General features: G+C 34.6%; 1 protein-coding gene and 1 long non-coding RNA gene across 2 annotated transcripts in view; one reads left to right on the plus strand and one right to left on the minus strand.

The window, feature by feature from the left end:
- The window catches only part of LOC115215832, a 158,334-nt gene extending 146,003 nt beyond the window's left edge, over positions 1–12,331 (plus strand). Inside the window, exons 5-6 of the mRNA XM_029785160.2 lie at positions 8,638–8,738; positions 12,139–12,331. Coding sequence (XP_029641020.1) covers positions 8,638–8,738; positions 12,139–12,255 — 218 coding nt within the window. The 3' untranslated portion in view covers positions 12,256–12,331. The remainder of the gene's footprint in view (positions 1–8,637; positions 8,739–12,138) is intronic.
- LOC118764803 lies at positions 9,734–13,312 on the minus strand. Its single transcript, XR_005000606.1, has 3 exons — positions 13,301–13,312; positions 11,787–11,789; positions 9,734–9,861 (listed from the first exon to the last, which is right to left on the minus strand). It is a non-coding gene; the product is annotated as an uncharacterized LOC118764803 (long non-coding RNA).
- Positions 13,313–16,706: the final 3,394 nt, after the last annotated feature.

Here is a 16,706-nt window from a genome sequence, read left to right on the forward strand (position 1 = left end):
CAGTAAAACTGTGTTGAGGGATTGGTGTTAGAGGAGACATTCAGCTCTGAAAACTGTACCAAAATTAAATGTATTAATGAGACATGGCGCTTTGACCTATCTAGGAGGGCATCAACTTCAAATAAAGAATTAATTCATTTTGTAAGGACCTATTCAATCTTTGTTAATAGGGAGAAAGGACATTTAATGATTTTACACACATGCACATATGCACACACCCATGCATGCATGCACACATGTGTTTGTATGTATGTATGTATATATATATATACACACACATACATTGTGTGTATGTATATACATACATATACATTGTGTGTGTATATAAATTGTATGTGTGTGTGTGTGTATATATATATTATATATATATATATGCATTTACTTTGCATTGTTCTGGCCTTTCTCACAATCCTTTATACAATATATTCTACACATTGCTTCATAGTAATTATTCCATCAGTATGTAGATAGGGTTATAATCCAAGCTGTGTCCTCATGAAGTACACCTGTATATTCCAGCACTCCAAAATTATATTTGTAGATGCTATAACTGTGTGAGGCATGCATAACAGTTAAGAAATACTGGAAAATAGTATTGAAAGAGTAATTACATACATATCAAAGCAGGATATTGGAAAGAAAATTCTTAGGTGTAGGAGTGGCTATGCAGTAAGTAGCTTGCTTACGAACCACATGGTTCTGGGTTCAATCCGACTGCGTGGCACATTGGGCAAGTGTCTTCTACTATAGCCTCGGGCCAACCAAAGCCTTGTGAGTGGATTTGGTAGACGGAAACTGAAAGAAGCATGTTGTAAATATATCTATATATGTATGTGTTTGTGTGTCTGTGTTTGTCCCCTTAACATTGCTTGACAACCGATGCTGGTGTGTTTACATCCCTGTAACTTAGTGGTTCGGCAAAAGTGAATGATAGAATAAGTACTAGGCTTACAAAGAATAAGTCCTGGGGTCGATTTGCTTGACTAAAGGTTGTGCTCCAGCATGACTGCAGTCAAATGACTGAAACAAGTAAAAGAGTAAAAGAGCTATTATTAAGAATTACAAAGATCTATATGTTAGATAGACGTGTAAGATATATTGTATTAGAAATTCTTCATATAGATTATCAGATAATATTATCTGATTCTCTGTCTGAAGAATTTCTAATAGGAGACATCATACATGTTTGTATTACATGTGCAATTTTGTAACTCTTATTAACAAACGAAACATGTGTAATGGTCAATAAATAAATCAAAAATCTTTTAAAACCAAATATATATATATCTCCTGTGCAGGAAGCATGTATAAGGCACTATTTGAGCGTCGCCGTTACCAGTGTTGTTGGACTGGCTCCTGTGCAGGTGGCATGTAAAAAACACCACTTGAGCGTGGCTGTTGCCAGTACCTCCTGACTGGCCCTCATTCCGGTGGCATGTAAAAGCACTCACTACACTCTCGGAGTGGTTGGTGTTAGGAAGGGCATCCAGCCAGATCAGATTGGAGCCTGGTGCAGCCATCTGGTTTGCCAGTCCTCTGTCAAATCGTCCAACCCATGCTAGCATGGAAAGCGGATGTTAAACGATGATGATGATGAGGATGATATATAAATATTATATATGAGTATATGCATATGTATATAAGTATATACGTATATGGGTATGAATATATATGTATATGGGTATATAAGTGTATACATTGCATATATTGTTTGATATATAAATTGTGTATACGCACACATATGTGTGTGTATATTTACATAATTGTATGTGTGTATATATATATATATGCACATACATATATGTATGTGTATAGGTACATAATACATGTGTGTGTGTATATATATATATATATATATAATATATATATATATATATATATATATATATATATAATTATATATATAAGTGTTTCTTGTTTGTGCCTTACATTGAAATGAAAGTTGATAAATGATTTCCACTTAACTAATCCATCTAGTCTGTTATGCTCTTTGATAAATCACTGTTGTTTTCTTGTTACTAAGCTGACAGTAATAATGACAAAAGAGGCAAGAGAGAGGATTAGATCGGAACAATAGTTGTAAAATCATTAATGAAACTGTTTGTGTATTATTGGATGCTTGTTGACATGGAAGATTGATTAGGTATCTTGTACTGGGTCAGTGTTAATCTGTAGACATAAACATAGACACATACACACATGTGCGCATGTGTCTATGTGTATATTTATATAAGCATATGGATGTGTGTATGTGTATTTGCACGTGCATATATATATATATATATGTGTGTGTGTGTATGCATGTATGTATGTGTATGCATGTATGTATGCATGTATATATGTATGTATATATGTGTATATATATATATATATGTATATGTGTGTATATGTATGTATATATATATGTATGAATATATGTATGTATATATATATATATGTATATATGCATGTATATATATGTATGTATAAATATATGTATGAATATATGTATGTATATATTTATATATATATATATATATGTATGTATGTACGTACGTATGTATGTATATATATATATATATATATAGATATGTATGTATGTATGTATGTATATATATATATATATATATATATGACGTACGTATGTATGTATGTATGTATATATATATATATATATATATATATGTATTTATGTATGTATATATATGTATTTATGTATGTATATATATATGTATTTATGGTATGTATATATATGTCTTTATGTATAATGTATATATCTATTATTTATGTGTGTATATATATTGTCTTTATGTATGTATATATAGTATGTATTTAGGTATGTATATATATATGTATTTATGTATGTATATATATATATGTATTTATGTATGTATATATATATGTATTTATGTATGTATATATATATGTATTTATGTATGTATATATATATGTATTTATGTATGTATATATATATGTATTTATGTATGTATATATATATGTATTTATGTATGTATATATATATGTATGTATTTATGTATGTATATATATATGTATGTATTTATGTATGTATATATATATATGTATGTATTTATGTATGTATATATATATGTATGTATTTATGTATGTATATATATGTATGTATTTATGTATGTATATATATATGTATGTATTTATGTATGTATATATATATGTATATATATATATATATATATGTATTTATGTATGTATGTATATATATATGTAATTATATATGTATGTATATCATCATCATCATCATTTAACGTCCGCTTTCCATGCTAGCATGGGTTGGACGGTTCAACTGGGTCTGGGGAGCCCGAAAGCTGCACCAGTCCAGTCAGATCTGGCAGTGTTTCTAACAGCTGGATGCCCTTCCTAACGCCAACCACTCCGAGAGTGTAGTGGGTGATTTTATGTGCCACCGACACAGGTGCCAGACGAGGCTGGCAAACGGCCACGCATCGGATGGTGTTGTTTTTATGTGCCACCGACACAGGTGCCAGACGAGGCTGGCAGACGGCCACGCTCGGATGGTGTTTTTATGTGCCACCGACACAGGTGCCAGATGAGGCTGGCAAACGGCCACGATCGGATGGTGCTTGTTATGCCCACAGCATGGAGGCCAGTCGATGCGGTACTGGCTACGGCCACGTTCGGATGGTTTTCTTGTGTGCCACGTGCCACCGGCACTGGTGCATATATGCATGTATATATATATATATGTATATATATATGTATTTATGTATGTATATAAATATATATGTATTTATATATGTATGTATATATGCATGTATATATATATGTATGTATATATATGTATGTATATATATGTATGTATGTATATGTATGAATGTATGTATGTTTGTATGTAAGTATATATATATGGTATTTGTATGTGGAAAGTGACATAAGTATGCATTTGCACTTTTGTATATAAGCATATATATATATATATATATATATATGTATACATGTATGTGCAGTGTGTGTGTGTGTGTGTAACTGTGTGTATATATTTGTCCATCCCATGTCTGTTTTTTTTATTTAATGCTTATATATATGTATATGTATGGTTCTGTTCATATCTTCCTGCTAATTGTTCATTCTGAGCATAATCCCACTGCATAGCTTTTTGCATGTCTTGAAACTCTGGTCTTAGGTTGGTCAATTCCTCGTCATTTGTATTTGGCTGGTGGAAAATATATGGCTGGCTGATAAACTTCTGCTTTGTTAGCTTTACGCACACATACACATGCATGGGCACAAACTTGTCAATCTTCTATACATATTTCATTACCCAAATGGCTGTGTGGTTAAGCAACTTCATTCCAAACTTTGTCAGTGAATTTGGTTGATGGAAACTGGAAGAGATCCATCATGTGTGTGCATACATATGTGTATTTGTGTCTCTTTGTCTTAGCAACGTATGGTATCTGTTAACAAATATGAGCTTCATACAAGGGATTTTATTTGTTTGCAAGCTTCCACAAAAGCAGATCTGTTCATATTTGAAAAAGTTGGGAAAATATTAACCTTGCCTGGAAACAGGTGAGGTTTAGCATCAAGGAAGGAGGCCAATTGGGGAAAACCTGCATCAATGAATTTCATCTGATCCATTATGCAAGCATAGAGAAGTGGATGTTAAAACAATGATCTTTCATCTTTTACTTGTACATAATTCCTCATCTCTTAAATATAGAACTGTATTATAAATTTATGTTAGTCAAACTATATTTTATCAACAACATATTTTTTTGTTTTTACTTGTTTCAGTCATTTGACTGTGGCCATGCTGGAGCACCGCCTTTAGTCGAGCAAGTTGACCCCAGGACTTATTCTTCGTAAGCCTAGTACTTATTCTATCGGTCTCTTTTGCTGAACCGCTAAGTTATGGGGACATAAACACACCAACATCGGTTGTCAAGTGATGTTGCGGGGACTAACACAGACACACAAAAATATCCGTCTACCAAATCCACTCACAAGACTTTGGTCAGCCTGAGGCTATAGTAGAAGACACTTGCCCCAGGTGCCATGCAGTGAGACTGATCCCAGAACCATGTGCTTGGTAAGCAAGCTACTTACCACACAGCCACTCCTGTGCCTATGGCTACTTAAATTTTGGATCCTGTCAATCTTGTGGAAAGTAACACAAATCAGTAAGTTATTAGTTCAGAAATACTTGTGTTACACTCACCAAAAGAAGGGTTTCATTGCCAATGTTTATAACTGATGCAACCAACAGTAGTTGTAATTTGTCATTAAGTTCAGTGACACATAGCACCTCACATGCACAATAATCCTTCAAGTCAGCTTCTAGTAATTTGTATGCATTCATTATTGACATCAGTAAAACCAAATCGAGAACAGGTAAAGCTAAATGATGGAAATTTTTCTTAAAGGCAAGAATTTTGTCATGAAATTTGCCTGGTAGATTTAAGTTTAATATCACTGTTTGGCACTCTGGGTGACTTTTGTGGAGTCCACTCTGTTTGCAAGGTTTTGGGTCAGGTCTCTGATTTAAGGATACCTTCATCTTTTCCTCTCACTTTTCTTGGAGGGTCACAGACACTGCTTTTCTGACTAAAAGGTAAAATACACATCTATACATGGTGTCATGGTTCACTGGTTTCTTTTCATTGACTTACCTGTTGTTTCACTTTAATTTTGTTGTATAATTTAGAAAAAAGTTTCTTTTATGTTACAAACCACTTAAAATGAATTAATTTACATTAGGTCTCAAATGAAATCTTTAAATGTCTCCTTGTCCCTATCTTGACATATTAATTTTTAAGTAATTCACTGTTCATGTGTCAAAATGCTGTTTTACAATAGGTAGGGGCATATTCTAAAAGTGAAGTGAATCTCATTGTTGTTAGTGATCCAATCTTTTGCAAAAGGTAAATATTTCAATATGGTTTATGTTAACCTCTCAAACGTGTGCTCAGTCACTCAGTACAGAATGAAATTACAACACCAGGTGAATTTTGAAAATGGGCAACATATACTGTAAAAGGTGATTGTGCTGGCCTACAGGTCTGTGACAAATTCCATAAGACATTGAAGGAACGGGTAGTTGCTTCACCTTCACAGTCCTGTTAAGAAACCGAGGCTATTTTAGACTGAATGAATAATTCTGCATATTTCTACATATTTCTACGCATTTCTTAAAGATTTACCTGTAGAATGCCTTTCTGCAAATTCCATTAGATAAGGAACCTTGTTCATAGATCAGTGTCATTGTGTTGTTCAGATTGTTTCATTTTAAGTTCATGCATTTTGGATTGTTTGTTCTCCATACACTATCCAGGTTTACCATCTTATATTTGTTTTGTGTACTTTGAATCGTGTTTTGTATCATATATCTTGTATCTTGTATCATGTGTCTTTCAGCTGGTGTCCTGTGTTATATATCATGTGTCTTATGATTTGTGCTTTGTGTCTTGTACCTTCTGTCTTTGTCAGTTATCTTGTAGATTATGTCTTGTTTCTTGCCTCCTATATCTTGTATTTTATGTCTTGCATCTTGAATCTTGTATCATATGTCTTAGGACCTGTATCTCGTACTGTGTGTCTTACATCTTATCTCTTCCATCTTGTATTTAGTGACTTGTCTTCTGTTTTCCATTTTCCATCTTGTCTCTTACATGTTTCTCTTCATCATCTTTTTTCTCATCTTCCATTTTTCATATTCCAGCTTCCATCACCTGTCATCCTCCTTATGCCTTCCATCTTATCTTGCTCATCTAATCTTTACTGTCACCTTCTTTATCCACACAACAGCTTCTTTTTCTCATCAATAATCTTTTGTCTTATTAAGTATTATTAAATCCTCTTAAATTTTTCTAAATCTTCTGTTTTTTTTTCTCTTGTCTTTTGCTTTTCCCTTTTGTACTGCACTATGTGAAATCTAGAATGATCAATAGCCATTGTGATTGTATTTATTTTATTATGCAGTAGTCAATGATGAAGACCAAATTTGAATATGAAACCAAAAAACAAAAACAACAATAACATTAATATATTATTTATTTTAGTAGAGTCACACCTGCAAAGTCTTGTTCTTAGAGAGAGATGTAATCTTGGTTTTGTTATATTCTTGGCAGTAATGTCTGTTAATTCTACTGTAAACTTTCATTCTTTGAATAGTTGGATTATTTCTTTGTTTTATACACATGCATACGTACGTACATACATACATATGTACATACATACATACATATGTACATGCATGCATACATACAAACATGCATACATACAAACATACATACATACAACCCTACATACATACAAACCTATATACATACATCATACATACATACATATGTACATACATGCACACATTCATACAAGCGTGTACCCAAAAGAAACCAATATTTTGCAATATTATTTTATTCACTTAGCTTTACATGTTTACACTTTAATCACCTTCAAAGTATTCTACATTTGAAGCAATGTATCAGTCCAGGTGTGTTTTCCACTGTTTAAAGCAGTGCTGGAACTTTCGTGAAGTGATGCCTTTTAACACTTCTATTGTTTTTTTTTTTCACTTCTTCCACATCTGAAAATTCCATAACACCAGCAATGATCTTTGGAAAAAAGTCTGGATCAACTTCCAACTGTGTTTTCAGTTCACGACACGTTCATTTGTGACTGCTTTTGATCTTCTGTGAGCAAGCAGGACACAAATTTTGCTGTAACTCTTTTCATTTTCAATTCCTCACTCAAAATTCATTGGTTTGAGTTCCAGGATATACCAGTCTTATCAACAAGTTTGTCAATTGTTCAGCAATGGTACCCCCAAAATCAGTTCATGAATTTTCATGATGTTTTTATTTGTTTAGTAGGTCAACAGTAGCCCTGAATGAGGTTGGTCTTCAAGCAACAAGTGGCCATTCCTAAAGCATGAAAACCACTTGTAAATTTACATCGGCCTTGTAAGCTGTTTGAAGTATGACAACTATTTTGGCTGCTGTTTTTCCCATCAGAAAACAGAATTTCATGGAAACATGCTTTTCATTCATTTCAACCATCACAAAAATTGATGAGCAGGAGCGAAGCACTACAAAACAAAGATGCACCACATGACAGTAGGACCCCATTCACTGCCACTGGGTTTGACCCACAGAAAATGTTTTGGGTTACTTTTGGGTACCCACTTGTACATACATACATACATACAGACAGACCGACATACATATAGAGAGACAGACATACATATGCACACACATACATACAGACAGACACACACACACACTCACATTTATGCATTCATGCATAGTCAAAAGACTACAACCTTTCTTGTTGAACTCTTTTACATGTATCTGCCTGTAATTGTTGAACTCAATGTTCTGAATCTTTCTTTGTAATGTCTACTCAGGGATATTGACAATCACTGTTAGAAGCATAGGAACAATACCATGGGATTAAAATTTTTGTAATTTAAATGTACAGAAATTATGCTGATTCTGATTGCCATGGCTGATGAAGGGCTTTCTGTGTTTAGTTGTCCCTTGATTTTTGCTAAATACATGCATATACATTTGTGTGTGTGTGTATATGTAAGAAATGATTCTAATGATTCCTACCTATACAGTTGTTTAATCAATTAGTTAATTAATGTGTTGTTATTCTATGCAGGTGATGGTGTTATTGACAAAGATGAATATTCAGCTTTTATGAAAGCTTTTGCATACAATGGAGAAGGTGATCCCGTGAAAAATTTCACAATCTTGTGTCAGGTAATACTAGATTTTTATTGTTCCACACAACATACACAAACATACATACAGTATACCCATCTGTATTATGCATAACTCTTACTCTTTAACTTGTTTCAGTCATTTGACTGTGGCCATGCTGGAGCACCACCTTTTTAGTTGAGCAACTCGACCCTGGGACTTATTCTTTGTAAGCCCAGTACTTATTCTATCGGTCTCTTTTTGCCGAACCGCTAAGTGACGGGGACGTAAACACACCAGCATCGGTTGTCAAGCAATGCTAGGGGTACAAACACAGACACACAAACACACACACATACATACATACATACATATATATATATACATATATATGACAGGCTTCTTTCAGTTTCCGTCTACCAAATTCACTCACAAGGCATTGGTCGGCCCGGGGCTATAGCAGAAGACACTTGCCCAAGATGCCACGCAGTGGGACTGAACCCGGAACCATGTGGTTGATTAGCAAGCTACTTACCACACAGCCACTCCTGCGCCTATAAGTATATAAATATACATAAACACAAATAGAGAAGCAGCTGGACCATCAGAAATAGATACTAAGATGCTGAAAAAATCTACTGATGTAGCACTATTTATTCATATAGCTTGTCAGCTAATAGAGAGGTGTCATTCCAAATCACTGGTAAAATATATCCTCTTCAACTGCTATGAGAGTTAATAAGATGCTCTCGACCAGGATTTCTCAACCATTTTTTAATCTATGGACCCCTTTAATTACCATTTTATTCCGGTGGATCCCATAGCTATTAGATGTTTAACCCTTTTGTTACTGTATTTATTTTGAGATGCTCTGTGTTTCTTTCAATTAATTTTAAATATAACAAAGAATTTAGTAAAATAACTTAGTTATCATTCAGCTAGTGTTAGGAACATAAATTGTGACTAAGGTTTGGTGGAAGATTTTAATTCAAAGCTTATAAAAACGAGACATTTGTATTCAGAGCCAGAGCTGGTTTCAGCCGGGTTGGTAACGAAAGGGTTAAAAACTAGTTTTATAGAAACTGCTTTCAAAATTCCTATCTTATTTTTCACGCATTAACTTGTGTAAAATGTCAGGGAAAGAAACCCAGCTGTTTCTTGCAATAAATACCAATACGTACATCTAAAACAGGGGTTCTCAACCATTTTTAAAATCTATCAACCCCTTTGATTACTATTTTATCCTGGTTGACCCCAGTAACCATTCGATGTTTAAAAACTTGTTTTATAGAAACTTTTGAAATTCCTATTTTGTTTTTCACACTTGTGTAGATTGAGCAATGTAAAATATTCTTTTCTACTCTAGGCACAAGGCCCGAAATTTTGGGAGAGGGGGCCAGTCAATTAGATTGACCCAGCATGCAATTGGCACTTAATTTATCGATGCTGAAAGGATGAAAGGCAAAGTCGACTTTGGCAGAATTTGAACTCAGAATGTAAAGACAGATGAAATACCACTAAGCATTTTGCCTGGCATGCTAACGTTTCTGCCAGCTCGCCGCCCTGAACTCTGTAAAATATTAGAGAAAGAAACCTTGCTGTTTCTTCCATACCAATACATATGTCTAAAGTGAAATTTTGTCAGGGGCTCTTAAAATACTGTGGGTCCCCAATTTACTATTTTGTTATGTGAACTCCCAAATATCTTCTGTGGACCCTCAGGGTGTCATATGGCCTTGGTTAAGAACCACTACTCTAGAATGAAACAACTAAATGTGTGTCTCACTGATGGGCCAAGTAATGAAAGTAACAATATTTAAGGTTTAATAAGGTGGTGAGCTGGCAGAATCGTTAGCACACCAGGTGAAATGCTTAGCTGTATTTTGTCTGTCTTTATGTTCTGAGTTCAAATTCTGCCGAAGCCCTCTTTGCCTTTCATCCTTTCAGGGTTGATAAATTAAGTACCAGTTGCATACTGAGGTTGATCTAATTGACTGGCCCCCTCCACCAAAATTTTGGGTCTTATGCCTAGAGTAGAAAAGAATATCTAAGGTTTAATTAATTAGGAAGAACTTTAGAGATGAAGTTTGATTTTTCTAATAAATCAGCGTACAACTAATGTTTTCTTCCTAAAGAGACAACTATAAGAAAATTTCTTACCTCAGGGCAATATTTCTTGAAGATATTTAGAATTTGTTGATTTGAAGAAAGCCTTGATGAATGGCTTGTGAGAGCCATGCTAACTTTGTACAGAGATGCTGTTAGCAAAATGAAAAGTAATGAGTTTGATGTACGATTTCGCTTGTGGGTAGGTATCCATCAGGGCTTGGCTATCAGCTTTTGTCTGTATATTATTGTTTCCCAGGGCATAAAATAAGAGTTTAAAAACCAGCTGATTGTGCGAAGTCCTGTAGGCTGATAAGCTCTTAAATCAGAAGAAGGATTTATGAAAGTCCATAGCCATCAGTATATAAGCATTGAGCTCTGATCTCCTCTGTGCAATGTGAGCCAAATGTTTTTTGCTTAACACATACCATCTTAGTCCACAACCCTATAAGTGATGTCCTGGTTGTCATCCAGATTGGATTGACCAACAAAGGAGATGCACTTTTATTGTGATAATAGTGATGATAAAATGTTATTAGTTGTCAGTTAGCAGTAAGGTCATTTTCATCAATAAACTACCTACAAAGCTTACTAGAGGTTGTTGACAGTTTCTTTTTTCAAGTTGACTTAAGTGTCTTAGAGATAGTATAGAAGTCAGATTATGAACAGGTAGAAGGATTTAGAAAAGGGAACCAAGATGAATGGCATTATACTGTGCTTGAGAAGACCCATCCATCTCTGCAGAATTGAGGCTCTGTCAAGCCTTCTCCCACCATTCATCTTCTATTTACTTTGCTCCCCCTTACACTGAACTGATGTCCTCTCTGTCCAACTCATTCCCTATCTCTAATCATTTGTCACACTCAGTGCTCTTCCTGTTCTGTCTCTTATCCACTTTGTACCTGAACCTCATATCTCTTTCTCCTCTCTTTCTTTCTTTCTTTCTCTCTCTCACTCACTTCCAGGTGAGCAAGCTTTGTATTCATCTCCTCAGGAAAACACCTGCTCCTCTCCTTCTACCATAGTTTCTTTCTCCTGTCTTTGTTCTGTTCATTTAAACGGTCTTGTCTTGTGAGGTGAGTACTTGGCAACCTCACTGCTGCGGGTGCCACATTAAAACCACTCAGTCCACTCTGTTAGGTGGTTGGCATTAGGAAGGGCATCTAGCTGTAGAAACCACGCTGATTTTCACCTATCATGGGGGGTTTTGCAATGTAACAGCCACAATAGTCAAGGGGTTTACTGTATCTATCCACATAATTTCGAAAAGATTTGCTAAATGAATAGTTTAATAAAGTTAACTTGTTCATTAATGAATTGATTAATAACTAATTTATATAATTTCTTCGTACAGAAAAATGGAGACAAACTGGACCGAAGTTATTTCGCTGATCTGTGGTACCAATACTTGATGTCTGACACATTAGAAGACAGCCCAGGGAATTATTTATTTGGCAGCTCATTCAGCTGAATTAGGGACCTGATGAGGAACCCTATAATAAACAGAGACAAAATCAATTAAAACTATCATTTACTTTTTACGAACACTTTTATGTTTATCATTATTATTATTATTATTACAATTCGGTAGTTTTATTTTCATTGCATGCTCACACTGTATTACTGAGATCAAATTTGTAATCCTTGACTATACACAATGTTTTGCTTTCCTGTTTTCTGTTGTACCAATTCCATATAATAAGTGTGCAGTGATTAAGTAATTCTATTTTCCCTATGTTGTGTGCATATTTGTAAATTTAAGGGATTTTGCTCATGTATTTGTCTGCACTTCTTTTTTGATTATTCTCAAGGCACCTGTTGTTAATTATTATTATCATCTTAAAGGCGGCAATCTGGCAGAATCGTTAGGATGCTGGATGAAATACTTAGTAGTATTTTGCACATCACTACATTCTGAGTTCAAATTCTGCTGAGGTCGACTTTACTTTTCATCCCTTCAGGGTCGATAAATTAAGTATCAGTGAAACACTGGGGTCGATCTAATCAACTAGTCCCCCTCCCTAAATTTCAGGCTTTATGCCTTTAGTAGAAAGTATTATTATTATTATTATTGTTATTATTATTATTATTATTCTTATGTTATTACTATGTGAGAGAGCAGCGCATGCCATCAAATGACACTGGGGTACAAATATACAAAACCCATCGTGATTACCTGTTTGATAAGGGTACACCAAGCACATGCATCACAACCATATGTGCATGACATTCTGATGTCATATCAAGGTAAACAGTGCATGACCTTGTAGGTGGATGCCCAGTTAGAATTCTTCAGGCTGAATAGCTCACCCTACTCAAAAGGTCTCTGCATACGTTTTCTTTAAGGATGTTGAACAAAACACCTATGTTTCTAGAGATGAATTATCCAAACCCCAAAGAATTCCTCTCAATACATGGCTATGATGCTCCCCTACTACTTCTGCTCGGGATCAGAGATGCACATATCGCCAGCCACCAAGGGGACATGCTCAACTGGTTAAGGTCAAACAACTGACAAGCAAATCTGTGGTATTGAGCAGAATATTTTCTGTAGCCCATCTTTTATACAAAGACAAAACAATGTACATGATAACACTTCCAATCAGTTAAGATCAGAAACCATGAGAGCCACTGCCTGGTACTGCATCAGGGCATTTATTATTACCTCCGCCTTAGCAAAGGTGGAGGTATTGTTTTCAGTCGTGTTTGTTTGTTTGTTTGTTTGTGGCCAAGATATCTCGAGATCCGCTGGATGGATTCAGATGAAACTTTCAAGGATGTTTGGCCTCATGACTGGCACAAACTGATTAGATTTTGGGATCGATCAGGTATCGGACAAGAATTCTTGATTATTTTTCCTGCTTTTTACTTAATTTTTGAGAGCAGTTGGGTTCATTTTTAGTATTCTTGTTTGTGAGTGCAATCGAATTTATTTCAGATATTCTCATTTTAAAATCATCTCCAGCTAATTGTTGTGAGGACATTGGTGTTGCCTTGGCAGAGATTTGTGCTCTCTGAGTGCTCTTGTTGTTGTTATTGTTGTTGTTATGATTTGTTATGACTACTACTACTACTACTGCTACTACTACTACAGGAGTCATTTCTGTTATCAACCTCCACATTGTGGTTGCTTCTGTTCCCCAGAACTTTATACTGGGATAATGTGAGAGGTACATTATTAGCTGTTATGATTGATACTTCAAAGAAACAACACCTTTTTTCTTGGGAACAATGTCTGGCTAATTAGTCTTGATACCCTTGTCTGTGTGGACTAGTGTATTCTAATGTATAGACGCTTTGTCATTCTCTGGAATTATTCATGGTATATGTTTTATATCATGTCTTTTCTGGTAGTATTCTTTAAAATCATGGCATAACATCTATCATTCCCAAACTACACAAGCCAAAAAGAATGTAATTGAATGTTTCTTCTCTTATCTTCACACATTCTACAGTTACTTAAGCATTCTGCCTTATGTATGCTTTTGGGAGTTTCTGATGGGAAAGCTTTGATCCTGTATCACAATCAAAACTAATTCAGTCTTGGCTTTGAGCTCTGTACATCCATCCCAGCAAGGATTTTGACTTTTCTGGTCTACCTGTACCCTTTTCATTTATTTTTTTCTCACCTTCGGCAGTCACATTTTCCTTACCATCACTTTATCATTATATTCTGCTGTGCCATTTAAGGTTAATGTTTATTTTTTTTCATAAAAACATTGCTGATTCTTTTAACAACTGCCTTCAGTTCTGTATATTTTTTTCCTGTTTTTTTTTTTTGAAAACAGAAAATGGTCTTTTTTTTGCTTTGCTTATATATTTTTTTTATCTCTTTGTATTTGTTTCCCTTTATTCTGCACTAGATATTTTTGTAGTCCTACAGTAGATATTTAATATTTTTCTAGTTGCATATGGTACTCCCCACTCTGTATTTGTGGTATCTAAATGCAGTCATTATTCTCCTTGTTTAGACTTTCTTGTTTAAAATTCGATTTAGAACTTTATAAATATATCTTATTATTGGGACAGCTAGAGAATCGATATCTGTCACTTTAGTTTTTGTGTTTTTTTAATGAACTTTCACATTTGTCCTAATTCTGTGTTGCTTTGAACAGCCTTATCCCTGCTGATTCATTTGTTGTCCTTGTTCATCTCCAGAATTCTTATGTTCTCTTTGCTTTTTGTAAGGCATTCATTTCTATTTCAATTTTACCAAGTTCTTTGAACAAAATAAACACTTCAATTCCAACCCAAGCTTTAGGTTGGAATCAAAGAATCTTTTTAATTTCTCATATTCATAGTTTCTTTAAAATCTAGTTATGTCAAGGTGGCAAGCTGACAAAACTGTTAGCATGCCGGGCAAAATGCTTAGCAGTATTTCGTCTGTCTTTACGTTCTGAGTTCAAATTCCACTGAGGTCAACTTTGCCTTTGATCCTTTCGGGGTCGATAAATTAAGTACCAGTTGTGTACTGGGGTCGATCTAATCGACTGGCCACTTCCCCCCAAATTTTGGGCCTTGTGCCTAGAATAGAAAGGAAAAATAAAAATAAAAATAAATTTAGTTATGTTTCATATATCTAAGTTAATTCTTTCTTTGTTCTGTTATGTTTCTGCTGTATCGCTGTCATTTTTATTGCTGTTGTTTTCTTATAACTTTGGATGTTGATAAAGTACCATTCATCAGTTAAAATTTGTGTTAATAATCATCATCATTCTCATAATAATTTTTTTTTCTTCTGTTACATATAAAAAAAAACCTAAGAAACTTTTTTAAAAAAAGAAACAAAATAAAAACTATGCATGTTTTCAACCACTTTTCACGCACACATATTTATGCAAACTTTCCATATACATAGGCATGTTCAACACACATATTTTATTAAGAGAACAATATACATATTCATAATGATAAATAAACACGTCTGTTTATTGTATAAAGAGATCTTTCCCAAGATTTGTTGTGTGTGAGCGTGTGTGAGTGTTTACCATTGAAACAATTGTTTTTGGATATTTGCTCAGTTTATTTGTGTTTAAGCAATTGCTGTTTTTCAGGTGTTTTGTGTTTATTTTAGCCACCAAATCCAGCAGCCCAGGTATCTTGGACAGTTTGGAACATACATAAATTAGAGATGAAAAAAAAAGAGTTCAAAAAGAACAATTCAAACATTTTGGGGGATCCAAAAAGAGAAAAAAAAATGTGTGTATATATATGTATGTATGTATGCATATATATCTGTGTATATACATATGAGTCCACTGCATCCTATAGCAGAAACAGGTGTAAACTAATGCAGTTCATAAGATAATCATTTATTCCTTTATCACCTCATTTCCTTATTACTGTTCTGTGCTCGAGTAATGCTTCATTCTACATCAGGTTATTAGTCTCACAAAGCAATATATATATGCCTTAGCAATATATATATTGAAGAAAATCAGGTGACAAAAGAATAAATGATTTTCTTATGAACTTCATTGCTTCATATTCAAAGCTCTGATGAAGCTATAAAGTGTTACACAGGCACTCAATGTGAGTCCACTGCATCTTATAGCAGAAACAAGTGTAAGCTAATGCACTTCATGAGATACTTGTTTATTCCTTTGTCACCTCATTTCCTTATTACTCTTCTGTACTCGACTAATGCTTCATTCTGAAGCAATAGTATATTGACTTCTACACCAGATTATTAGTCTTGCAATTGTTGTTTGTTCCTTCTCGAGCCATGCCTGGTTCATAAGGCCCAGTTTTCTGGTTTGCTTGGCATATAGGTTCCCCACCTGGACGGGACGCTGGTCCATCGCAGGTGAGCTACAAGATGCAGTAGGAAAGAGTGAGAGAAAGTTTTGGCGAAAGAGTCAGCAGAAGTTCGCTATTACCTTCTGCTGGTGTCATGTGGAGCTTCGGTGTTTCACTCATCAA

The sequence above is a fragment of the Octopus sinensis genome, linkage group LG9 (genome assembly GCF_006345805.1).
Source record: "Octopus sinensis linkage group LG9, ASM634580v1, whole genome shotgun sequence".
Taxonomy (NCBI): Eukaryota; Metazoa; Mollusca; class Cephalopoda; order Octopoda; family Octopodidae; genus Octopus; species Octopus sinensis.